Source organism: Bufo gargarizans, chromosome 7, assembly GCF_014858855.1.
Source record: "Bufo gargarizans isolate SCDJY-AF-19 chromosome 7, ASM1485885v1, whole genome shotgun sequence".
Lineage (NCBI taxonomy): Eukaryota > Metazoa > Chordata > Amphibia > Anura > Bufonidae > Bufo > Bufo gargarizans.
In genome coordinates, this window is record NC_058086.1 from 33,793,173 (window position 1) to 33,806,338 (window position 13,166).

General features: G+C 49.0%; 1 protein-coding gene across 2 annotated transcripts in view; it reads left to right on the forward strand.

Moving 5' to 3' along the window:
- The first annotated feature begins 1,937 nt into the window (after positions 1–1,937).
- Positions 1,938–13,166, forward strand: part of SYDE2 (synapse defective Rho GTPase homolog 2) — a 39,495-nt gene continuing 28,266 nt past the window's right edge. Inside the window, exon 1 of one of the 2 annotated variants that reach the window (XM_044302219.1) lies at positions 1,938–3,870. In XM_044302219.1, coding sequence (XP_044158154.1) covers positions 2,166–3,870 — 1,705 coding nt within the window. In that variant the 5' untranslated portion in view covers positions 1,938–2,165. The remainder of the gene's footprint in view (positions 3,871–13,166) is intronic. The other variant, XM_044302217.1, reaches the window with a different exon arrangement.

A 13,166-nucleotide genomic window follows, 5' to 3' on the forward strand; every position in this document is an offset into this window, starting at 1 on the left:
CTAAGGGGTATCAGGGTACACTATACAGGGGTAATATAACTGAGGAGGGCTATCAAGGACATTATACAGGGGTAATATAAGTTATATTTCCTCTGTATAATGTCCCCTGATAGCCCTCCTAAGTTATATTACCCCTGTATAATAATGTCCCCTGATACCCCTTAGTTATATTACCCCCTGTATAATAATGTACACTGATACCCCTTAGTTATATTACCCCGCCCTGTATAATTTAACCTGATACCCCTCAGTTATATTATATAACTGAGGGGTATCAGGGTACATTATACAGGGGGTAATATAACTAAGGGGTATCTATCAGGGTACATTATACAGGGGTAATACAAGTGAGCAGGGCTATCAGGGACATAATACAGGGGTGAGGGGTAAGATAAGTTATATTACCCCTGTATAATGTCTGATAGTAGCCTAGCCCTCCTCGGTTATATTTCCCCTCATGTACCCTGATACCCCTAGTTATATTATCCCCTGTATGATTTACCCTGATACCCCTCAGATATATTATATAACTGAGGGGTATCAGGATAATACAGGCGACAACAGAGGATTCGTAGCACTGTGGGACGGGGGGGTACATACTACTTTTTTTATATGCCCAGCCCTCACCTCACCAGCTAGCAGACGGCCAGGCGCGCAGGCAGGGTACTACTATTCAGATGCAGCGTGACGTGACGTCAACGTCAACTCAGCCTGCGCCGCACAGCACGCACTCCCTCTCTGCCTCTGCCGGGTCCGGGACTCCGCCCCCTATTTGAATACTAGCCACCGCCCGCCGGCAGCCCACAGCCAGATATTGTAAATGAATTGACAGCGCGGCGGGCGGCGGCAGCCAGCAAAACAGACAGGGAAATAGGCTGGGGGGCAGTGCGCATGGAGGTGACGAACCTATTAGAGTGTGCCCAGGCACACCCGGCACACCCCATGCGCACGCCTATGCACACACAGTATGTCCGCTCCTTTCAGTCATTTTTTTCAGCTTGTGGCCAGCAGGGACCCCCTTATCTCTGGGGTCCCTGACTGCACTCTGACGACCAATGAGTAACGTGATGGAATTAGGACCCGTGCATGATACTCGTTGGGCATAGGATGGTCGCCTTAGCTACCGGACGGCCAGAGTGCACTCTCCACCCTCCATGTCAGCAGGGGCACACCACTAATGAGGGCAGGAGAGGCGACTGCCTCTGGCGGGGGGTGGCGGCAGGGCCGTGGGCAATGAACGCTTCCATTGTGTGTCATCAGGATGGGGGGCGGTAAGGAGGGCACTATTTTTAACTGGGAAGCATGGCGGCATAACTATGGGGACATTGGGGGCACAAAAAGAGACATTTTTGTGCTGGCACATTGTATATGGGGGGGTACTATAGTCACATTAGTTCTACTGGGGGGCACTAAAAGGGGGGTATTCTTTGTACTGGCACGCGTTACAAGGGGCCATTTGTGCACTGGCACACTTGCATACATAGGGGGTCATTTAACAAACTGGTGTAAAGTAGAACTGGCTTAGTTGCCCATAGCAACCAATCAGATTCCAGCTTTCATTTTCCAAAGGAGCTGTCCAAAATGAAAGGTGGAATCTGATTGGCTGCTATGGGCAACTAAGCCAGTTCTACTTTACACCAGTGTGTTAAATGACCCCCATAGTGTCCTATTATACACAGACATTTCAGCTAAAGACTGAGACGATATAGAGCGGGCTCGGCTGCAGGGTAGTCTATGCCGACTATCCAGATGGATACGCCACCCGGCCCTGGAACTACAAATCCCATGATGCTGAGAGTTCTCCTCCTCACCTCAGCTGAGCTGACGAGACGCAGGTTGCAGGTCACGTGACACGACAACCTGGTCTCTCACCAGCAGCAGCGTACAGGCCGGGCCCCGCCCCCTCTCACGCTTTGCGCAGGCGCCGACTCTCGGCCTCTCACCCCTGAAGTATTCCAAGTATGTGCAGGGAGAGGAGCCCTGGTGAGCGGCCGGGACACACAGCGCACAGCCGGGGACTGGAGCGGACACGGCGGCCGGGACACTCGCCACAACGTCTCCCAGTACATGCAGTGTACCGCCCGGGGACACGGGGCACCATGGAGCCTGGCTCTCACGGACTCTCCGCCGCCCGGGGCAGCTTTTGCTGAGGGCGCTAGGAAGGAATGGCTGATCCTCTGCGGAGGACTTTATCCAAACTGCGGGGGAAAAGATCCAAGAAGGGGTCGGCGGGGGGACTCTCTAACGGAGAAGGTAAAGAGCAGCCCGGGGGCGGACACCCCAATAAGCGGGAGGCACCCGAGACGTGCAATGGGGTCGTTACCGGGGGGTCTCCCGCTGCATTCACCATAGACACCCTGGTAGAGCCACCTAGGGGGTGCAGGGGCGACACTACCGGGCAAGGGATGGAGTGCAGGGTGGGGGATCCCGTGGAGATTCTACTGGGGTCTCTAGTGCACCCCCCCAAGATCAGGGCAGGGACCCCCGGAGGATGGAGCCCCCAGAACCACAACAATAACAATGACAATCGCCCCTCCCAGTGGGAGATGGCGGCATTGGGGTGCAGAGAATCTGTGGGGTGCAGGCACTCTCACTACAGCAATATCAGCAGCCTGGATTTTGAACCCCAAGTCTCCTGTGCACCCCCTTTCTCTTGTGACTATAGCACCCATCAGATACTCTCTGCCCCTCCGTTAAAACTGCCAAATAGTGCCCCCTATAGCCTGAGCCCTGACTTTGAGGAGCACTGGCCCCCTCACAGCGCACCGTCCCCCCTGAATTTTATATACCCTCATATGCCAGAGAGCAGGGTCCCCCACGACCCCCGGGTCGGCCTCTTTGCGTCTGAGCAGTGTTACTCGGGGAACGCAGTCAGTTGCCATAACCCCCCTCTGGCCCTTGTTGGGGGAGGCTCTTTTTACCCCAGAAACCATTCCGAGGACAGCGAGGAGGAGGATTACTACGATAACGAGAACCTTTTGGTCGCTGGCACCCACGAATCTCGGTGCAATAACCTGTGCACGGAGACGCAAGTGCTGTCCCCGCAGACCCCCTTCATGCACAGGACCGACTATGGCCACCAGGACAGAAAAGGCGGTTTGGACGTTTACCTGGAGACTGACCGCCTCCGGTCTCAGTTGCAGGAGGCCTATTACTTGTTGATTCATGCCATGCATGACATGCCCTTGGAACGCCCCGGCAATAAGGTGGGCACCCGACTAGAAACTAGTCCCTCCAGCTCCCAGTCCCAGGATAGCGTCTATTCGCAGTCTTCCGCAAGGGTTGTCGAAAGTGATGTGTGGTCGTCTGATGAGGCCAGTCCCAAGCAAGTGTCCCGCAGCGACTTGGCCTCGCTGAACGCGCTGATGACCGCCCGGCTTAACAGAATCCGTAGAATCAGCAAAAGCTTGGATACGGTGTATCCCCTGACGGTGGCGGAGCCGTTACATAAGTGCCATAGTGACAGTCAGGTCAAGTACAGTCCCGTCAATAGCAGCTTGTCTTCTGAGTGCGGCTACGAGCACAGTCAGGGCTCTATTGGCCACCAGGCGGATGTGGAGAGCGGCGAGGGCAGCCCCCAAGACATGCTGTCCACCGTGAACTGGAGAGCCTCCGAGAGTGCTATCCGGAGCCCTCCTAAGACGCCTGGCCTCCGCAGCGATGAGGAGGAGGCCGTAGTGGAAGACCAGGGCAGCGCTTCACCCAAACCTTCGGGACTCACGGTCAAGAAAATGCAAAAGTGGATGTACAAAGGGCGCTTGTTGTCTTTGGAAATGAAGGAACGGCTCATCGGATCCTCCCAGAAAGCCGGCAGCAGCTCGGGCAAGTCGGAGGCTAGCAACAAACCCGAGCTTCTCCAGGAAAAATCAGGTAGGAGAGCAGGGCACGGGCCCAGCTCCAGGCCTGACCAACCGATGACTACTACATCTTCTCTTCCTTCCAAGGTGTCATTACTAATAGGTGACTTGGTGATGGGTTGTGTCCCTCAACTTGGGATTGCATGAGGAACCTGGTCCTTATAGATCTCTTGTCTTTGCATATGGAGTCCTCCCTGTTGCATGCATCTCTGGTATTCTTCCTATATTGAGGGACTTGGTTGCATATAATTTTTATTTTTTATTTTTTTTGCAGCACAGTGCTTGCTTTATGTGCATATAAAGTCTTTGTGGTCAAATACACAGCGCATACTGTAAGGCAATCCTGCCAAGGGAGCGGAAAATATGCTCCTTGGTTTTACTACAAGCCAGCAGATTGCCCCCCCCCCCCCCCTTTCTTTAGGATACTTTGATTTACTTGTACTGTAAATACAATGTATCAGACGTTCTGCTGCTGTAGATACAATGTATCGGGATTTGTTTGTAACTTTTGGGTATAGGAAGCAGAAAGTGTCGGGGTCCAGACTAAACAAAGCAAATTCCTGCCTTCCCTCTGCCTCGTTAATACCATATAAAGATGTAGCTGCAGCTCCGTGCCCAGGACCCATCCACCCCTCCGCGCCCCATGCTCGGATTTGGTTTGGAGTAATCTTTTATGGCGGGTTGCTGTTTTGCTTTTAGCCTAGCATTACAACCAGAGGGAAATATCCATCGTAGTTTTCGGATGAGGGATTTGAGTCGGGGATCAGTTTCCAAGCTAAAATGATGTAGTGGTGCAGGTAGCAGTTTGTTCCTTGGTTAGACAATTAGGTGGAGGATGCTCTCGGCGGTGCGGCGGCTGGGGGTTTAGGAGGGAGTGTGCCGCCTGGCATCTACTTGCAGCAAGCAGTTTTGTTTCGGAGTCTTGACATTTTATTTATTTTTCTTTAGTAAAGGGTGAAATCGGTGTGTGCTCAAAGGCAGCATCCTGGGCTCCTAGATATTCCGAATTTTCTATCTGTCTGCTATCTTGTTCCCTTAGGGCAACCTCCAGCACTCCAGCTGTGGCGAAACTACGACTCTCAGGATGCATACTTGCTCGGTCAGAACTTCATAGAAATGAATGGAGCATGCTTGGAGTTGTAGTTTCACCTCAGCTCGGGTGCCGATCACTGCCTTAGGATAACACTATGACTTTTCAGTTTTGCCTGGTCGGCTGTTTCCATGTAGCTCCAGTTTTGTGACCAGTGGAACAGATTAGCATAGAGATTGTGGGCGGCTATTCACATGGTACAGTCAAATTATTGCAGCGATTACTGCAAAATTTCAGCGGTTTTGCAAGAACTTCCCAAATACGGTAAAGTTTGGTGTTAATTGCAGCAACAGACCACAATGTACGCAGACCCTTGGATCATTAGGTGTGATAAGAAGGATCTTTACGCCTGTGGCCGAGGACAACCATAAGACACGAGGCATTTCCTGCCTCCCACCTCAGTGATGAAACTGTTCTTAGGTTGAATAGGGGGGAAAATGTATCTACGTTTGGTAACTACCAGGATTTGGTAGAGAATTGCTTAGATGGGAATGGCGCCACTCTTGGCTGTGTCTAGTATTGAAGTTCATCCTCTTTAAATCGGTATTCCGGTTATGTTAAGTTATCCCTTATCCACAGAATAGGGAGCCCCCCCTTCCCCCCCAAAAAAACAGAACAGAGCGGCCAGTCGGGAATTCATTTTACGTGGGGGTTCCAGAGACAGCTGAGCGCTGTACTCTATCTCTGGAACGCCATAAGAAATGCGTCCGTCCACCCCATCTATTTCAGAGGGCTCCACAGGGTATGGGGGTCCCCGTTCTTGTGATCTGTGGGGGTCCCAGCATTAGGACCTCCTCCACTAGAATAGTTATCTCCTATCTTGTGGATGGGGAATAACTTAACGTAATTGGAATACTCATTTCAAGGGGTTCGCCTTCCTTCAGCAAATGGCATTTATCATGTAGAAGCAGTTAATACAAGGCGCTTACTAATGTATTGTGATTGTCCATATTGCCTCCTTTGCTGGCTTGATTCCTGTTTCCATCACATTATACACTGCTCATTTCCATGGTTATGACCACCCAGCGGTGGTCGTGCTTGAACACTGTAGGAAAAGGAGCTGGTCTCTCTGGTGGGTGGTACCACGGCAGTGTGCATAGTCCAGCAATTTTTCACCCTAGTTTGCATCCACGACCACCGCTGATGGATTGGTCATAACCATGGGAACTAGCAGTGTATAATGTGATGAAAAAAATGAATCCAGCCAGCAAAGGAAGCAATATGGAAAATCACAATACATTAGTAAGTGTCTTGTATTAACTTTCTCTACATGATAAATGCCATGTGCTGAAGGGAGAGGACCCCTTTAAGTGAAACAGATTGAGCTACAATACCAGGCAGGTACATAGGGGCTGATATTGCCTGTCCGTGTACTATGTGGACGGTCATTTCTTTGAACGGCTGCAATGTAATGCTCCATCTCCTCTGTAGCGCCGCTGATCTCTCGGTGTGGAGCCCGTCAATGGTGCGTTCACACGTCAAGCAATCTGATGTAGTTTACCTTGTGCAGTATATGCAGACGACTGCTGCGTTTATCTTTGGCGTGTTTTACTGGCATGTTTGCTGGATCATTGGCCACATTCCCATTTTAGGCAATGGTGTGCTGGAAAGCAAAATTGCCACCAATTGTGTTTGGCATAAGATAACTGACCGGACAGAACTGATGTAGGCGATCCCTGCTGCCATCACTGACAGTAAGGGCTCATTCACACGACCGTGGTTTTGGTCCGCATCCGAGCCGCATTTTTTTTACGACTCGTGTGCGGACCCATTCACTTCAATGGGGCCGCAAAAGATGCGGACAGCACTCTGTGCGCTGTCCGCATCCGTTGCTCCGTTCCGTGGCCCTGCAAAAATTAGTCATGTCCTATTCTTGTCCGTTTTGTGGAGAAGGATAGGCATTTCTATATTGGGCCTCCTGTTCCGTTTTGCAAATTGCGGAAGGCACACGGGTGGCATCCGTGTTTTGCAGATCCGCAGAACCTATTGGGAGTTGTAGTCTTGCATTCAGGTTGTAGACTGGCTATGTTGGGGATCTGCATCAATCCTGAAGCATCTCTGGCCTTGGATAGCAGCTTCTGGCAGTCAGGGCAAGAAGTTGGCGTCTGACCTTCCCCGTGCATTGGATTGGGGATTGCTTGTTTTTATTATAGTTTTGTTTTTTGGGGCCACTGCTTAGTTTGAGGCTTTTTACCACTTCTCAATATGGTTCAGATTGTCTGCAAAATCATTGATCCCAGTTATTCATCCTCTTGGTGATCAGGGGTGAAACATAATCACTAGCAGAATATAAAATCTCTCCTGCGGATTAGTGCGTTTCATCCCGTTATTGGCCGTGCCGTGAATGTAAATATCCCTGCTTTCCGGTGCCAAATGTTCAGAGCTCCTCGCGGTAGACAGAGCAGACCAGGAATTTGGAGCCGTGTTCATACAGGCCCCCCGGGCTTATCTGACAGTTTCAGGAAGATTTATCTTTTTTTTTTATTTTTTTGTAGTGGGACATTCAGATATCTTGTAATTGTTCATTCCAGGGTATACGCCGTAAGGCCTCATGCGCACCACCGTGTCCTTTTTGAGGTTTGCAAACTGCGGATCTGCAAAATACGGATGTGATCCATGTCCTATCTTTTTTTTTTTTTTTCTCCAGGTAGTCATTGGTTTGGGCTGCATTTTGAGGACATGTTGTATCTTTTTTTACAGAACGGACATACAGATGTGGAAATTACACGAGGATCCGTGCGCTTACCGCATCTGGGTCTTCGTTCTACAAGTAGATAGAACATGTCCTAAACTTGTCTGCAAAATGCAATCTGCAAATCTATTGACCCCAATAGGTCCGCAAAAAAAAAATGCGGATGCAACATGGATGTTTGTGCGTATTTTGAGGACCCTTAAATTGGAGACTGTAAAATACATACGGTCATGTGTAAGAGCCCTTATTATAGAAAGCGCCGCCAAGCGTTACTGGGCTCCGCTTTTCCAATATATTAAGCTGGTGAGATACTGAGTCAGTTCTATTATTGAAGAAAAGGCTACATGCACACAACCGTATGTGTTTTGCGGTCTGCAAATTGCGGATCCGCAAAAAAAAAAATTAAGACATCCGTATGCCATCCGGTGTGCTGTCCGCATTTTTTGCGGAACCATTGAAATTAATAGGTCCGCATCCTATCCGCAAAAAAAACCAACGGAACGGACATGGAAACAAAATACGTTTGTGTGCATGTAGCCAAAGCCTGACATTTTTCTCTGTTTCTTGGAAAGCTGGGTGACGTCGGTAAAGCTAGACTTGCAACCAAGGATCCCTGTGTAGCGGTACAGTCATTGATCTAAACTGAACGACTCGCAAGTCTTGCTGTGATCCCATTCAGTTCATTGACTGCAGTGTGACAGGTATCGCGGCAAAGACCGCCGTGTAGCCTTAGGCCCCAGTTCACATGACTATTTTTGGTCAGTACCTGAACCACATTCTTTGCAGCTTGGATGCAGACCCATACGTTTCAATAAAACCGCAAAAAATGCGGATTCTTGTGCGACTGTTGCAGCATGACGCAGTCATTACAATAAATATCGCAATGTAGTTATACACTTTTTGTTGCCGTGTTGCCCTAGCCTTAGTGTTCTTGGGTCCTGACCCGTCTAGAAGGAGAGATAACTGAAGAAGTCTTGGCCATTCAGGAGCCCAGGAAAGCTGGGTGTCCTCTCTTGTAGGAGCCATTTTGTGCGTCGCCCAGATAAAACAAAAAAAAATCTAACTAAATGGGGCACTGAAATCCTGGAGGAGTCAAGGACTTCTAAAGGTACTTTCACACTAGTGTTTTTGTTTTCCGGTTTTTAGTTCCGTCCTCGGGGCTCTATACTGGAAAAAAACGGATCAGTTTTATCCTAATGCATTCTGAATGGAGAGCAATCCGATCAGGATGCATCAGTTCAGTCCCTCTTAAGTTTTTTTGGGACGGACAAAATACCGCAGCACGCTGCAGTTTTCTCTCCGGCCAAAAATACTGAACACTTGCCGGAATGCCAGATCCGCCATTAATTTACATTGAAGTGTTATATTAGCGCATTAGGTGTTCTGGCAAAATGGATCCGGCTTTCCGATCAGACCTTTTAAAAATGCAAACAAATTAATACCGTATCATTTTTTCCGGAGAGACTGGTCCGGTATTTCAATGCATTTGTCAGACTGATCCGGATCTGTCTGACAAATGCCATCAGTTTGCTGCCGGATCCGGCAAGCAGTGCCGGCGACGGAAATGCCTGCTGGAATCCTCTGCCGCAAGTGTGAAAGTACCCTAAATATAATGAGCAGAAATTGAAATGCTGACATCTACATCTTGACCTGACGCCCATGATGCCGGCTTGCAGCGCTACCTCCTGGCATTGAGCGTGGTGCAGCCCTTCTCCTCAGGGCTTGATCAGCATTGCTGATATCACGTTATCATAACACTAAAGTAAAGGGCCTTTATGCAGAAAGCGCAGCGGCAGCAGTAAACTTGGCTCCCGCTCGCAGCCAGAACTTACTAAATGGCCCTTTATTCGACAGACGGAAGGGAAAACAAACCTCGCACTATACGGCACCGACTGTAGTGTTCAGTTGGTGTAAGGTGTGACGTCACTAGAGCTCACAGAGCCGCGTTGTCCAGCGCTCTGTATAGCGTCGCCGCTAAGAAAGAGAGGCTGCAGGACTCAGCATAGTCCTATGGACTGCAACGCACTGGACAGGATGGCTGCATCTTCTCAATCACCCCATAGATTTCTTGTCATTATTGGAGGGCGGCCAAAACAGTGGTGAAAACCCTCAGGCTGGATTCACACATGCAGTTTCTAATATGTGTGCTGGTTTTGTTTGTTTTTTTAAGCTAAATCCAGTGGAACTGAGAAGTACAGTGTATAGGAAAGTACATCTTCTAGATTCACTTCTGGCTTTGGTTAGAGCTGCATTAAACAGCCTGTGTGAATCCAGCCTTAAAGGGGTTTTCCAGACTTTTTATATTGATTACTTATTTTCAGGATAGGCCATTAATAACCAATCCGTGAGGGTCCGACACCACGGATTCCCACCAATCAGCTTGTTCCCTGCAGCCTCTGGTGCTGGATCTAGCACTTTGAATGGTACAGGAAGCAGACAGCTCCGTTCAAAGTGTAGTGGCCGTATCGTGTTACTGCAGTGGTAACGGAGCTGCACTACCCCAGGGCGGCCACTACACTTTGAACGGCGCTGTCTGCTTCCTGTTTCAATAAAAGTGCTAGCTCCAGCTCACCTGCTGATCGTGGGGTATGTGTCGTGTCGGACCCTCGCCGATCAGATATTAAGTCTATCCTGAGGATAAGTCAATAAATTTCAAGAGACTGGAAACCCTTTCTATATGCCTAGTTTGCAAGTTCCTTGCTATTCTTCCCATATAAAATGCACAGGGCTGGACTCCCATTCAGCCATACTCTGTACTAGATGAAGGTCAGATGTTTCCTCAGTAGAGCCCTTTGGCGGTCATTTACTAAAGACCTGGTCCGGTATTAGCAGAAAATCGTGCAGGAGGGAGAACTGACCAATTTATCAAGAGATGCGCGTCTCCGAATGAATTTGTCAGATCTTGTGCTGTCCGTACACCAGAACTGAAATCCACTGCGGACACGAGCAGAAGTAGATTTCTGGTGTAATATGAGCTACGTGGGAAATCATTTGGATCGCAGAGGTCCTGCCAGCCTCATCCCACTCACAGTTTTGGAAAAGTGGCGAGGGTGTCGGAAAAAGAAAAAAATTTGACAATTTTGGTGCAATTCGGCACATGCAACACAATTTGCAACTTTCCTACGCAGCAGCATAGAGCTATAGAAATGACACCCCCCCCCCCCCCCCCCGTGTGATTTGGCTCACCGCTGGTTTCCCAAAAATAAAACCACTCTGAGATTTTGGTTGCTGGAATTCTGACACAGCCTTCTGAGCAGAGCTCCACTGATTTCAATGGCCTTCTTGTAAAGAGCGTTGTGTGCGACCATTCCAAATACACAGATTTCTAAGTAGATGGTCAGTTTGCTTTGTAGCTGTCTTCTCCAGCTGTTGGTCACCACCAATCCGACGCTCTGACGTGTATCTGTGAATGGGTTCATTGCCCTCTTTATCAAGTGGTTGGCTGTCCAGCTGTTGTAAAGCTGGGAAACTACAACTCCCAGCTGGCTCTGGCATACTATAAGCCAGCGCTCTCTAACCTGTGGATCTCCAGCTGTTGCAAACCTACAACTCCCATCGTGGCTGTCAGTTTTGCAATGGCTGCAAGTAGAGACCACCACTGTAAGGCCTCATGCACATGACCGTTGTTATGTTCCGTTCCGCAAAATGGGGTTCCGTTGTTCCGTGATCAGTTTCCGTGTGTCTTCCTTTATTTTTGGAGGATCACCAGACATGAAGGAAAGTAAAAAAAAAAAAAGTCCTAAATCAAGTTTGCCATGCAAATGATAGGAAAAAAACTGACGCGGATGACAACCCTTGTGTGCCTCCGTGTTTTTTCACGGACCCATTGACTTGAATGGGTCCGCAAACTGTTTTCCCGTGAAAAAAAAAAAAATAGGACAGGTTATATTTTTTGGATGGACTGGAACCACGGATCACGGACGTGGATGACAAACGGTGCATTAGCCAAGTTTTCAACTGACCCATTGAAAGTCAATGGGTCCGCAGAAAATCACGAAAAACGGAACTGAATACGAAATGAAACAACGGTCGTGTGCATGAGGCCTAAGCATCATACTTGTCAGCAGGCATGTAAATTTATATTTTTTTATTTTGTGCATGAGTATTTGGTCAGCATTTTGCATAATTATTTGTAAACCTAAACCAGGAGTGCGTCCAAAATATGGTAGAGGTGCAGGTCTTTCTATTTATTCTTTGTAGGTTTTGGTTTCTAAATACTGATGCAAAGCGACCACAGGGAGGGGGGATCAGCTCCTTCCAGACACATGGGCGCCCCTTATCTCCTAAGGGACAAAGGATTGAACGTGTGGAAATTTGACATGCTTGATTCTGGTCTTCACTGACAGACAGGTAGCCCCCATACACATTAGATTGGATTTTAGGCTGACACCGTACGGTTGGATTGTATGTAGCCGGCTTTAGCTTGCAGATGGGTTTTGCTGGTGGATAATGGGTAGTTTGCCGTAACACAGCCTGATATTCTCCCCGCGGTCCTCCCGGACCAGTCTCCGGGTGCCTGCAATTCTCCCTTGATGCAAGGATCTGCCCTCTTCATCCACCAATCATGTAAGGTCTATGGGGAGGATTTTTATCTGTTTGACCCTGTTGCCTCCTCCATAGTCTAGCAGCACCAGATAGAACATGCTGGATCTGCAGACATGTCCCTCGCCACTGTCCATGGTCTGTATTCAGATCCATTCCATGACTGACTCCTGGTGCTAAAGCCACGAGCGGCCGCCGCACACAGGGGCCTTTCTCACATCCAGGTCACTTTGGTCATAAAAATAGCTCCGTGCATATGATACCAAGAGGAAGCAAACAACCCAAAGGTCACTCATCGAAACGAAGAGGCCGTTAGCATTTCAGTTCCTCTGTGACTTCACCCTCCGTGCCATCTGTCCCAACAAAATGTCAAACCATTAAAAAACAAAACAAAACCCACTACATTTGCATACACTGCAAAGTTTGGCTGATGCCCTTTAGGGCAGTTATGCAAAAGCTTTTCTGATCCAAGGGCCACATTTTTAGATTTAACGGGGTTGGCCCATCTCAGACTTTGATGGCATGTCACTAGAATATGCCATCGTCAGATGGGCGCGGGTCCTAACTCTGGGACTTGCACCCCCCCTTCCCCAGAGTTCCAGAGGGCCCAAGCTCTGACAATAATGGACCCCTAATAAAACAGGGCCCTTAAGGTCCTGCATGCACAGAGCCTTTAGAATCATTTCCTCTGGTGGGCCCAATGGACCAGTCCGCTACCCGCATCTGACATTGATGGCATATCATAGTGATATGCTATTAGTGTCTGAGATGAGACAACCCCTTTAAAAGAGCCAAAAGTATATAATTAAAATGTCTAATAGGTGCCAGTCAGTTCCAATTTAGGACTCCCACCTACCTACCGTCCCTGCTATGTGTCCTCTGACATGTGAGCGGTCACAGACAAGCATGTGTGTGACCAGGTGGTTGGGGGGCCACACAGACGGGCGTCCCCTGGCTGCAGCTTGTGCACCTCTGCTTGAGGCTA